General features: G+C 42.6%; 2 protein-coding genes across 2 annotated transcripts; one reads left to right on the forward strand and one right to left on the reverse strand.

Moving 5' to 3' along the window:
• Nucleotides 1-560: 560 nt before the first annotated feature.
• On the forward strand, nucleotides 561-2,039 carry LOC139567381 (PE-PGRS family protein PE_PGRS16-like). The gene has a single exon (XM_071388759.1). It carries the CDS (start codon nucleotides 561-563, stop codon nucleotides 2,037-2,039), a length of 1,479 nt encoding a protein of 492 aa, XP_071244860.1.
• A 147-nt stretch (nucleotides 2,040-2,186) lies between these two features.
• Nucleotides 2,187-14,322, reverse strand: LOC139567382 (peptidyl-prolyl cis-trans isomerase NIMA-interacting 1-like; the record flags this gene model as incomplete). The annotated part of the gene is given in 4 exon segments (XM_071388760.1): nucleotides 2,187-2,438; nucleotides 3,068-3,178; nucleotides 13,051-13,185; nucleotides 14,260-14,322. Coding segments are annotated over 4 exon segments (419 nt in total), but the record flags the coding sequence as incomplete, so codon positions are not given.
• Between the last annotated feature and the right edge of the window lie 137 nt (nucleotides 14,323-14,459).

Below are 14,459 nucleotides of genomic sequence, written 5' to 3' on the forward strand. Positions count from 1 at the left end.
GCATACTGGGTATTGTAGTTCCCTGGAACATAGGAGAAACAGTGAAGCAGTAAATGGAATGGGGTGGAGACTACAAACATGGCAGACAGTGGACTGTGCCCTGACTATTTTACCACCTAAGGGATGTTGGTAGCCGTTTAAATAATCCCACGAGTCAGCCTTCTACACGTCGGTCTCCTAAGAGAGAGTATGGACCACTGGTCTACCACAAACCATCTGACATGTTATCATTGAGAGAATAATGCCTTGGCAAACAGAGAGGGGACACTATAAAGTAGGGGGTGGAGGGGTAATGGTCCATGTGAACACACACACACACTCGTTCGCTCAGTCAGTCAGTACCTACAGGGCTCTTATTTTCACACACACACAACGATGTAGCCATGGCAACAGGTACAAGGGATAAGGGGTGTTGATGGTGTAAAGTTGCATATAGAACAGAACGGTGGGTGGGTGGGGGGGGGGGGGGGGGGTATTTGAGGTGGAAGGGATGGCTTCTAAGGGGAGTAGGGAGGACAAGAGGGGGTATTTGAGGGGGGTGATGGGGTATTCAGGGGGCGATGGGGGTATTCAGGGGGAGATGGGGGTATTCAGGAGGAGATGGGGGTATTCAGGAGGAGATGGGGGTATTCAGGAGGAGATGGGGGTATTCAGGGGGAGATGGGGGTATTCAGGAGGAGATGGGGGTATTCAGGGGGAGATGGGGGTATTCAGGGGGAGATGGGGGTATTCAGGAGGAGATGGGGGTATTCAGGAGGAGACGGGGGTATTCAGGGGGCGACGGGGGTATTCAGGGGGCGACGGGGGTATTCAGGGGGCGACGGGGGTATTCAGGGGGCGACGGGGGTATTCAGGGGGCGACGGGGGTATTCAGGGGGCGACGGGGGTATTCAGGGGGCGACGGGGGTATTCAGGAGGAGACGGGGGTATTCAGGGGGCGACGGGGGTATTCAGGAGGAGACGGGGGTATTCAGGAGGAGAAGGGAGTATTCAGGGGGCGACGGGGGTATTCAGGGGGAGACGGGGGTATTCAGGGGGAGACGGGGGTATTCAGGGGGAGACGGGGGTATTCAGGGGGAGACGGGGGTATTCAGGAGGAGACGGGGGTATTCAGGAGGAGACGGGGGTATTCAGGAGGAGACGGGGGTATTCAGGAGGAGACGGGGGTATTCAGGAGGAGACGGGGGTATTCAGGAGGAGACGGGGGTATTCAGGGGGCGACGGGGGTATTCAGGGGGCGACGGGGGTATTCAGGGGGCGACGGGGGTATTCAGGGGGCGACGGGGGTATTCAGGGGGCGACGGGGGTATTCAGGGGGCGACGGGGGTATTCAGGGGGCGACGGGGGTATTCAGGGGGCGACGGGGGTATTCAGGGGGAGACGGGGGTATTCAGGGGGAGACGGGGGTATTCAGGGGGAGATGGGGGTATTCAGGAGGAGACGGGGGTATTCAGGAGGAGACGGGGGTATTCAGGAGGAGACGGGGGTATTCAGGAGGAGACGGGGGTATTCAGGAGGAGACGGGGGTATTCAGGGGCGACGGGGGTATTCAAGAGGAGATGGGGGTATTCAGGGGGAGATGGGGGTATTCAGGAGGAGATGGGGGTATTCAGGGGGAGATGGGGGTATTCAGGAGGAGATGGGGGTATTCAGGGGGAGATGGGGGTATTCAGGAGGAGATGGGGGTATTCAGGAGGAGACGGGGGTATTCAAGGGGAGACGGGGGTATTCAGGAGGAGACGGGGGTATTCAGGAGGAGACGGGGGTATTCAGGAGGAGACGGGGGTATTCAGGAGGAGACGGGGGTATTCAGGAGGAGACGGGGGTATTCAGGGGCGACGGGGGTATTCAAGAGGAGATGGGGGTATTCAGGGGGAGATGGGGGTATTCAGGAGGAGATGGGGGTATTCAGGGGGAGATGGGGGTATTCAGGAGGAGATGGGGGTATTCAGGGGGTGACGGGGGTATTCAGGAGGAGATGGGGGTATTCAGGAGGAGATGGGGGTATTCAGGAGGAGATGGGGGTATTCAGGGGGTGACGGGGGTATTCAGGAGGAGATGGGGGTATTCAGGGGGTGACGGGGGTATTCAGGAGGAGACGGGGGTATTCAGGAGGAGATGGGGGTATTCAGGAGGAGATGGGGGTATTCAGGAGGAGATGGGGGTATTCAGGAGGAGATGGGGGTATTCAGGGGGTGATGGGGGTATTCAGGAGGTGATGGGGGTATTCAGGAGGAGATGGGGGTATTCAGGGGGAGATGGGGGTATTCAGGAGGAGATGGGGGTATTCAGGGGGTGATGGGGGTATTCAGGGGGTCAGACTTGTCTCTATCCCGTGCGAAGGATGACGTGAACTCCAGAATCGGTGAACACCGGACCACTCATGTCTCCCACCTTCAGAGCAAAGGACGCATCCTCAAACGGCTTCTGCATCTGACCTGAAACACACAAACTCTTCTATCACAACTAAAACAGAAAATACCTGGAAAACATGACTTTGTGCCGGTCTGTGATTACATGCTTGTGTGTGTGTGTGTATAGTATATTTTCCATTTGACCGTGTGTGTGTGTGTATATAGTATATTTTCCATTTGACCGTGTGTGTGTGTGTGTGTGTGTATATAGTATATTTTCCATTTGACCGTGTGTGTGTGTGTGTATAGTATATTTTCCATTTGACCGTGTGTGTGTGTATAGTATATTTTCCATTTGACCGTGTGTGTGTGTATAGTATATTTTCCATTTGACCGTGTGTGTGTGTATAGTATATTTTCCATTTGACCGTGTGTGTGTGTGTGTGTACAGTATATTTTCCATTTGACCGTGTGTGTGTGTGTGTGTGTATAGTATATTTTCCATTTGACCGTGTGTGTGTGTGTGTGTGTGTATAGTATATTTTCCATTTGACCGTGTGTGTGTGTATAGTATATTTTCCATTTGACCGTGTGTGTGTGTATAGTATATTTCCATTTGACCGTGTGTGTGTGTGTGTGTGTACAGTATATTTTCCATTTGACCGTGTGTGTATAGTATATTTTCCATTGGACCGTGTGTGTGTGTGTGTTACCTCTGCCGAACAGTCCCAGGTCTCCTCCGTTGCGTGCGGAGCTGCAGTCGCTGAACTGAGAGGCCAGAGCCTCAAACTCCTCCTCTCCTGACTGCATCTGCTCTATGTACTCTACAGCATGTTAACACACACCATGTTATATAACACTTACACTGCAACATGTTAACACACAACATGTTATATAACACTAACACACAACACGTTAACACACAACATGTTATATAACACTTACACTGCAACATGTTAACACACACCATGTTATATAACACTAACACACAACATGTTAACACACCATGTTATATAACACTTACACTGCAACATGTTAACACACCATGTTATATAACACTTACACTGCAACATGTTAACACACCATGTTATATAACACTTACACTGCAACATGTTAACAAACAACATGTTATATCACACTTACACTGCAACATGTTAACACACCATGTTATATAACACTTACACTGCAACATGTTAACAAACAACATGTTATATCACACTTACACTGCAACATGTTAACACACCATGTTATATAACATACACACCATGTTAATTAACACACACACACACAAAAACATGCTAAACATACACAAACTGCAACATGTTAACACACACATGTTAAACACACACAAACTGCAACATGTTAATAACACATTTACCCCCATGCCAACATGTTAATAACACATTTACCCCCATGCCAACATGTTAATAACACATTTACCCCCATGCCAACATGTTAATAACACATTTACCCCCATGCCAACATGTTAATAACACATTTACCCCCATGCCAACATGTTAATAACACATTTACCCCCATGCCAACATGTTAATAACACATTTACCTCCATGCCAACATGTTAATAACACATTTACCCCCATGCCAACATGTTAATAACATGTTCCTGTGTGGCTCAGTTGGTAGAGCATGGCGCTTGCAACGCCAGGGTTGTGGGTTCATTCCCCACGGGGGGACCAGGATGAATATGTATGAACTTTCCAATTTGTAAGTCGCTCTGGATAAGAGCGTCTGCTAAATGACTTAAATGTAAATGTAATTTACCCCCATGCCAACATGTTAATAACACATTTACCCCCATGCCAACATGTTAATAACACACACTGACACAGACACTGCAACACCATCTCTCTCAACACATTAACACACAGATACATGCACATATATTTATATGTATATATTCTCATTCACCCCTTTAGATTTGTGTGTATAAGGTCATTGTTGGGGAATCGTTAGATTACTAGTTAGATTTACTGCACTGTCGGAACTAGAAGCAAAAGCATTTCGCTACACTCACAATAACATCTGCTAACCATGTGTATGTGACCAATAACATCTGCTAACCGTGTGTATGTGACCAATAACATCTGCTAACCATGTGTATGTGACCATTAACATCTACTAACCATGTGTATGTGACCATTAACATCTGCTAACCATGTGTATGTGACCAATAACATCTGCTAACCATGTGTATGTGACCAATAACATCTGCTAACCATGTGTATGTGACCAATAACATCTGCTAACCATGTGTATGTGACCAATAACATCTACTAACCATGTGCATGTGACCAATAACATCTGCTAACCATGTGCATGTGACCAATAACATCTACTAACCATGTGCATGTGACCAATAACATCTGCTAACCATGTGCATGTGACCAATAACATCTGCTAACCATGTGCATGTGACCAATAACATCTACTAACCATGTGTATGTGACAAATAACATCTACTAACCATGTGACCAATAACATCTACTAACCATGTGTATGTGACCATTAACATCTACTAACCATGTGTATGTGACCAATAACATCTGCTAACCATGTGCATGTGACCAATAACATCTGCTAACCATGTGCATGTGACCAATAACATCTACTAACTATGTGCATGTGACCATTAACATCTACTAACCATGTGACCAATAACATCTGCTAACCATGTGTATGTGACCAATAACATCTGCTAACCATGTGTATGTGACCAATAACATCTGATAACCATGTGACCAATAACATCTGCTAACCATGTGTATGTGACCAATAACATCTACTAACCATGTATGTGACCAATAACATCTACTAACCATGTGTATGTGACCAATAACATCTACTAACCATGTGTATGTGACCAATAACATCTACTAACCATGTGTATGTGACCAATAACATCTACTAACCATGTGTATGTGACCAATAACATCTGCTAACCATGTGTATGTGACCAATAACATCTGATAACCGTGTGTATGTGACCAATAACATCTGCTAACCGTGTATGTGACCAATAACATCTACTAACCATGTGTATGTGACCAATAACATCTGCTAACCATGTGTATGTGACCAATAACATCTGATAACCGTGTGTATGTGACCAATAACATCTGCTAACCATGTGTATGTGACCAATAACATCTGCTAACGTGTGTATGTGACCAATAACATCTACTAACCATGTGACCAATAACATCTGCTAACCATGTGTATGTGACCAATAACATCTACTAACCATGTGACCAATAACATCTGCTAACCATGTGTATGTGACCAATAACATCTACTAACCATGTGTATGTGACCAATAACATCTGCTAACGTGTGTATGTGACCAATAACATCTACTAACCATGTGTATGTGACCATTAACATCTACTAACCATGTGTATGTGACCAATAACATCTGCTAACCATGTGTATGTGACCAATAACATCTGCTAACCATGTGTATGTGACCAATAACATCTGCTAACCATGTGTATGTGACCAATAACATCTACTAACCATGTGTATGTGACCATTAACATCTACTAACCATGTGTATGTGACCATTAACATCAGCTAACCGTGTGTATGTGACCATTAACATCTACTAACCGTGTGTATGTGACCATTAACATCTACTAACCATGTGTATGTGACCATTAACATCTACTAACCATGTGTATGTGACCAATAACATCTACTAACCATGTGTATGTGACCAATAACATCTGCTAACCATGTGTATGTGACCAATAACATCTGATAACCGTGTGTATGTGACCAATAACATCTGCTAACCGTGTATGTGACCAATAACATCTACTAACCATGTGTATGTGACCAATAACATCTGCTAACCATGTGTATGTGACCAATAACATCTGATAACCGTGTGTATGTGACCAATAACATCTGCTAACCGTGTGTATGTGACCAATAACATCTGCTAACGTGTGTATGTGACCAATAACATCTACTAACCATGTGACCAATAACATCTGCTAACCATGTGTATGTGACCAATAACATCTACTAACCATGTGACCAATAACATCTGCTAACCATGTGTATGTGACCAATAACATCTACTAACCATGTGTATGTGACCAATAACATCTGCTAACGTGTGTATGTGACCAATAACATCTACTAACCATGTGTATGTGACCATTAACATCTACTAACCATGTGTATGTGACCAATAACATCTGCTAACCATGTGTATGTGACCAATAACATCTGATAACCATGTGTATGTGACCAATAACATCTACTAACCATGTGTATGTGACCATTAACATCAGCTAACCATGTGTATGTGACCATTAACATCAGCTAACCGTGTGTATGTGACCATTAACATCTACTAACCATGTGTATGTGACCATTAACATCTACTAACCGTGTGTATGTGACCATTAACATCTACTAACCATGTGTATGTGACCATTAACATCTACTAACCATGTGTATGTGACCAATAACATCTACTAACCATGTGTATGTGACCAATAACATCTACTAACCATGTGTATGTGACCAATAACATCTACTAACCATGTGTATGTGACCAATAACATCTACTAACCATGTGTATGTGACCAATAACATCTGATAACCATGTGTATGTGACCAATAACATCTACTAACCATGTGTATGTGACCAATAACATCTGCTAACCATGTGTATGTGACCAATAACATCTGCTAACCGTGTGTATGTGACCAATAACATCTGCTAACCTGTGTATGTGACCAATAACATCTGCTAACCATGTGTATGTGACCAATAACATCTGCTAACCATGTGTATGTGACCAATAACATCTGCTAACCATGTGTATGTGACCAATAACATCTACTAACCATGTGTATGTGACCAATAACATCTACTAACCATGTGTATGTGACCAATAACATCTGCTAACCATGTGTATGTGACCAATAACATCTACTTAACCATGTGTATGTGACCAATAACATCTGCTAACCATGTGTATGTGACCAATAACATCTGCTAACCATGTGTATGTGACCAATAACATCTGCTAACCATGTGTATGTGACCAATAACATCTACTTAACATGTGTATGTGACCAATAACATCTACTTAACATGTGTATGTGACCAATAACATCTGCTAAACATGTGTATGTGACCAATAACATCTACTTAACATGTGTATGTGACCAATAACATCTGCTAACCATGTGCATGTGACCAATAACATCTACTTAACATGTGCATGTGACCAATAACATCTGCTTAACATGTGTATGTGACCAATAACATCTACTTAACATGTGTATGTGACCAATAACATCTGCTAAGCATGTGCATGTGACCAATAACATCTACTTAACATGTGTATGTGACCAATAACATCTGCTAACCATGTGTATGTGACCAATAACATCTGCTAACCATGTGTATGTGACCAATAACATCTACTTAACATGTGTATGTGACCAATAACATCTGCTTAACATGTGTATGTGACCAATAACATCTGCTAAACATGTGTGTGTGACCAATAACATCTACTAACCATGTGTATGTGACCAATAACATCTGCTAACCATGTGTATGTGACCAATAACATCTGCTAACCATGTGTATGTGACCAATAACATCTGATAACCATGTGTATGTGACCAATAACATCTGCTAACCGTGTATGTGACCAATAACATCTGCTAACCATGTGTATGTGACCAATAACATCTGCTAACCATGTGTATGTGACCAATAACATCTGCTAACCATGTGTATGTGACCAATAACATCTGCTAACCATGTGTATGTGACCAATAACATCTGCTAACCATGTGTATGTGACCAATAACATCTGACTAACCATGTGTATGTGACCAATAACATCTACTAACCGTGTGTATGTGACCAATAACATCTGCTAACCATGTGTATGTGACCAATAACATCTACTAACCATGTGTATGTGACCAATAACATCTGATAACCGTGTGTATGTGACCAATAACATCTGCTAACCGTGTGTATGTGACCATTAACATCTACTAACCATGTGACCAATAACATCTACTAACCATGTGTATGTGACCAATAACATCTACTAACCATGTGTATGTGACCAATAACATCTGCTAACCGTGTGTATGTGACCATTAACATCTACTAACCATGTGACCAATAACATCTGCTAACCATGTGTATGTGACCATTAACATCTACTAACCATGTGTATGTGACCAATAACATCTACTAACCATGTGACCAATAACATCTGCTAACCATGTGTATGTGACCAATAACATCTACTAACCATGTGTATGTGACCAATAACATCTACTAACCATGTGACCAATAACATCTACTAACCATGTGTATGTGACCAATAACATCTGCTAACCATGTGCATGTGACCAATAACATCTACTAACCATGTGTATGTGACCAATAACATCTACTAACTATGTGTATGTGACCAATAACATCTACTAACCATGTGTATGTGACCAATAACATCTACTAACCATGTGTATGTGACCAATAACATCTACTAACTATGTGTATGTGACCAATAACATCTACTAACCATGTGTATGTGACCAATAACATCTACTAACCATGTGTATGTGACCAATAACATCTGATAACCATGTGACCAATAACATCTACTAACCATGTGTATGTGACCATGAACATCTACTAACCATGTGACCAATAACATCTGCTAACCATGTGTATGTGACCAATAACATCTGCTAACCATGTGTATGTGACCAATAACATCTGATAACCATGTGACCAATAACATCTGCTAACCATGTGTATGTGACCAATAACATCTACTAACCATGTGTATGTGACCAATAACATCTACTAACCATGTGTATGTGACCAATAACATCTACTAACCATGTGTATGTGACCAATAACATCTACTAACCATGTGTATGTGACCAATAACATCTACTAACCATGTGTATGTGACCAATAACATCTGCTAACCATGTGTATGTGACCAATAACATCTGATAACCGTGTGTATGTGACCAATAACATCTGCTAACCGTGTATGTGACCAATAACATCTACTAACCATGTGTATGTGACCAATAACATCTGATAACCGTGTGTATGTGACCAATAACATCTGCTAACCGTGTGTATGTGACCAATAACATCTGCTAACCGTGTGTATGTGACCAATAACATCTACTAACCATGTGTATGTGACCAATAACATCTGCTAACGTGTGTATGTGACCAATAACATCTACTAACCATGTGACCAATAACATCTGCTAACCATGTGTATGTGACCAATAACATCTGCTAACCATGTGACCAATAACATCTGCTAACCATGTGTATGTGACCAATAACATCTACTAACCATGTGTATGTGACCAATAACATCTGCTAACGTGTGTATGTGACCAATAACATCTACTAACCATGTGTATGTGACCATTAACATCTACTAACCATGTGTATGTGACCAATAACATCTGCTAACCATGTGTATGTGACCAATAACATCTGATAACCATGTGTATGTGACCAATAACATCTACTAACCATGTGTATGTGACCATTAACATCTACTAACCATGTGTATGTGACCATTAACATCAGCTAACCGTGTGTATGTGACCATTAACATCTACTAACCATGTGTATGTGACCATTAACATCTACTAACCGTGTGTATGTGACCATTAACATCTACTAACCATGTGTATGTGACCATTAACATCTACTAACCATGTGTATGTGACCAATAACATCTACTAACCATGTGTATGTGACCAATAACATCTGCTAACCATGTGTATGTGACCAATAACATCTGATAACCGTGTGTATGTGACCAATAACATCTGCTAACCGTGTATGTGACCAATAACATCTACTAACCATGTGTATGTGACCAATAACATCTGCTAACCATGTGTATGTGACCAATAACATCTGATAACCGTGTGTATGTGACCAATAACATCTGCTAACCGTGTGTATGTGACCAATAACATCTGCTAACCGTGTGTATGTGACCAATAACATCTACTAACCATGTGTATGTGACCAATAACATCTGCTAACGTGTGTATGTGACCAATAACATCTACTAACCATGTGACCAATAACATCTGCTAACCATGTGTATGTGACCAATAACATCTACTAACCATGTGACCAATAACATCTGCTAACCATGTGTATGTGACCAATAACATCTACTAACCATGTGTATGTGACCAATAACATCTGCTAACGTGTGTATGTGACCAATAACATCTACTAACCATGTGTATGTGACCATTAACATCTACTAACCATGTGTATGTGACCAATAACATCTGCTAACCATGTGTATGTGACCAATAACATCTGATAACCATGTGTATGTGACCAATAACATCTACTAACCATGTGTATGTGACCATTAACATCAGCTAACCGTGTGTATGTGACCATTAACATCTACTAACCATGTGTATGTGACCATTAACATCTACTAACCGTGTGTATGTGACCATTAACATCTACTAACCATGTGTATGTGACCATTAACATCTACTAACCATGTGTATGTGACCAATAACATCTACTAACCATGTGTATGTGACCAATAACATCTGCTAACCATGTGTATGTGACCAATAACATCTGATAACCATGTGTATGTGACCAATAACATCTACTAACCATGTGTATGTGACCAATAACATCTGATAACCATGTGTATGTGACCAATAACATCTACTAACCATGTGTATGTGACCAATAACATCTGCTAACCGTGTGTATGTGACCAATAACATCTGCTAACCATGTGTATGTGACCAATAACATCTGCTAACCATGTGTATGTGACCAATAACATCTGATAACCATGTGTATGTGACCATTAACATCTACTAACCATGTGTATGTGACCATTAACATCTACTAACCATGTGTATGTGACCATTAACATCTACTAACCATGTGTATGTGACCAATAACATCTACTAACCATGTGTATGTGACCAATAACATCTACTAACCATGTGTATGTGACCAATAACATCTGCTAACCATGTGTATGTGACCAATAACATCTGATAACCATGTGTATGTGACCAATAACATCTGCTAACCATGTGTATGTGACCAATAACATCTGATAACCGTGTGTATGTGACCAATAACATCTGCTAACCGTGTATGTGACCAATAACATCTGCTAACCGTGTATGTGACCAATAACATCTGCTAACCGTGTATGTGACCAATAACATCTGCTAACCATGTGTATGTGACCAATAACATCTGCTAACCGTGTGTATGTGACCAATAACATCTGCTAACCATGTGTATGTGACCAATAACATCTACTAACCATGTGCATGTGACCAATAACATCTGATAACCGTGTGTATGTGACCAATAACATCTGCTAACCGTGTGTATGTGACCAATAACATCTGCTAACCGTGTGTATGTGACCAATAACATCTACTAACCATGTGTATGTGACCAATAACATCTACTAACCGTGTGTATGTGACCATTAACATCTACTAACCATGTGCATGTGACCAATAACATCTGATAACCGTGTGTATGTGACCAATAACATCTGCTAACCGTGTGTATGTGACCAATAACATCTGCTAACCGTGTGTATGTGACCAATAACATCTACTAACCATGTGTATGTGACCAATAACATCTGCTAACCGTGTGTATGTGACCATTAACATCTACTAACCATGTGACCAATAACATCTACTAACCATGTGTATGTGACCAATAACATCTACTAACCATGTGACCAATAACATCTGCTAACCATGTGTATGTGACCAATAACATCTACTAACCATGTGTATGTGACCAATAACATCTGCTAACCATGTGTATGTGACCATTAACATCTGCTAACCATGTGTATGTGACCAATAACATCTGATAACCATGTGTATGTGACCAATAACATCTGCTAACCATGTGTATGTGACCATTAACATCTGCTAACCGTGTATGTGACCATTAACATCTGCTAACCGTGTATGTGACCATTAACATCTGCTAACCGTGTGTATGTGACCAATAACATCTGCTAACCATGTGTATGTGACCAATAACATCTGATTAAAATGCATAGTTTATCAAACCGTCTCACACCATCTCTCAACACAGAGACAGTTAAACGTTGTATTAAATGTTGTCCCACCATCTCTCTCAACACAGAGACAGTTAAACGTTGTATTAAACGTTGTCCCACCATCTCTCTCAACACAGAGACAGTTAAACGTTGTATTAAACGTTGTCCCACCATCTCTCTCAACACAGAGACAGTTAAACATTGTATTAAATGCTGTCCCACCATCTCTCTCAACACAGAGACAGTTAAACGTTGTATTAAATGCTGTCCCACCATCTCTCTCAACACAGAGACAGTTAAACGTTGTATTAAATGCTGTCCCACCATCTCTCTCAACAAAGAGACAGTTAAACGTTGTATTAAATGCTGTCCCACCATCTCTCTCAACACAGAGACAGTTAAACGTTGTATTAAATGCTGTCCCACCATCTCTCTCAACACAGAGACAGTTAAACGTTGTATTAAATGCTGTCCCACCATCTCTCTCAACACAGAGACAGTTAAACGTTGTCCCACCATCTCGTTCCCCAGCTACTCACTCTGTATGAGGTCGAGGGCCTCGTCTTTGGAGCGTGTGATGTTCTCCTCCCTCCAGGAGGACGGGCGACGCGATTGGCTGTGCTTCACCAGGAGGTGGGAACAACGCACCTTGTCTGGCTCGCCACTCCCATCACCTACAATTCAATACAACTTTGTTGTCCACTCCCATCACCTACAATTCAATACAACTTTATTGTCCACTCCCATCACCTACAATTCAATACAACTTTATTGTCCACTCCCATCACCTACAATTCAATACAACTTTATTGTCCCCTCCCATCACCTACAACACAACTTTATTGTCCCCTCCCATCACAACTTTATTGTCCCCTCCTACAACACAAAACAGATTTATTGTCCACTTCCCTCATGAACAATACAACTTAATTGTTCATATGATGCTACAACAAACAGTCTTCTTCTCATCCCCCCAAACAGCAGCACATTTCACACAGTAGAGGGGCAGCACACTTCACACACAGTAGAGTAGCAGCACACTTCACACACAGTAGAGGGGCAGCACACTTCACACACAGTAGAGTAGCAGCACACTTCACACACAGTAGAGGGGCAGCACACTTCACACACAGTAGAGGAGCAGCACACTTCACACACAGCAGAGAGGAACAGCACACTTCACACACAGTAGAGAGTAGCAGCACACTTCACACACAGTAGAGAGGGGCAGCACACTTCACACACAGTAGAGGGGCAGCACACTTCACACACAGTAGAGGAGCAGCACACTTCACACACAGTATAGAGGGGCAGCACACTTCACACACAGCAGAGGAGCAGCACACTTCACACACAGTAGAGGAGCAGCACACTTCACACACAGTAGAGAGGAACAGCACCCTTCACACACAGGAGAGGGGCAGCACACTACACACACAGTAGAGGGGCAGCACACTTCACACACAGTAGAGAGGGGCAGCACACTTCACACACAGCAGAGAGGAGCAGCACACTTCACACACAGCAGAGAGGAGCAGCACACTTCACACACAGCAGAGAGGAGCAGCACACTTCACACACAGTAGAAAGAAGCACATGGTCAAACCATAGTGCAGTGCCCCTGGATGGAGAGCGTGTTGTTGGGTTAAGGGCCACACCCCCCAGATCAGTTTTACAGTGCCCCACCAGGGATCCTAACCGTGACCTTTCAGCCACAGGTCCATCCCCTTAGCTGCTGGGCGACCTACCTGACCCCACAGGACGCTCCCACTGGCTGGCATTGGTGATGTGGTTAAAGTAGTACACTCTACCTAGGAAAGGGGGGAAGAAGGGAGGGAGAGAAAGAGGATGGGGAAAAAGAGGATGGAGGAGGGAAAGAAAGAGGTAGGGGAGGGAATGGAGAGAAAGGATGGAGGAGGCAGAGAACGGATGGGAGGGAGAAAGAGGA

Source organism: Salvelinus alpinus, unplaced genomic scaffold (assembly GCF_045679555.1).
Source record: "Salvelinus alpinus unplaced genomic scaffold, SLU_Salpinus.1 scaffold_387, whole genome shotgun sequence".
In the NCBI taxonomy this organism is placed as follows: domain Eukaryota; kingdom Metazoa; phylum Chordata; class Actinopteri; order Salmoniformes; family Salmonidae; genus Salvelinus; species Salvelinus alpinus.

Bases quoted from the DNA above. Each gene is read 5' to 3' on its own strand.
- LOC139567381 (XM_071388759.1), top strand. From the start codon at position 561: ATGGGGGTATTCAGGGGGAGATGGGGGTATTCAGGAGGAGATGGGGGT.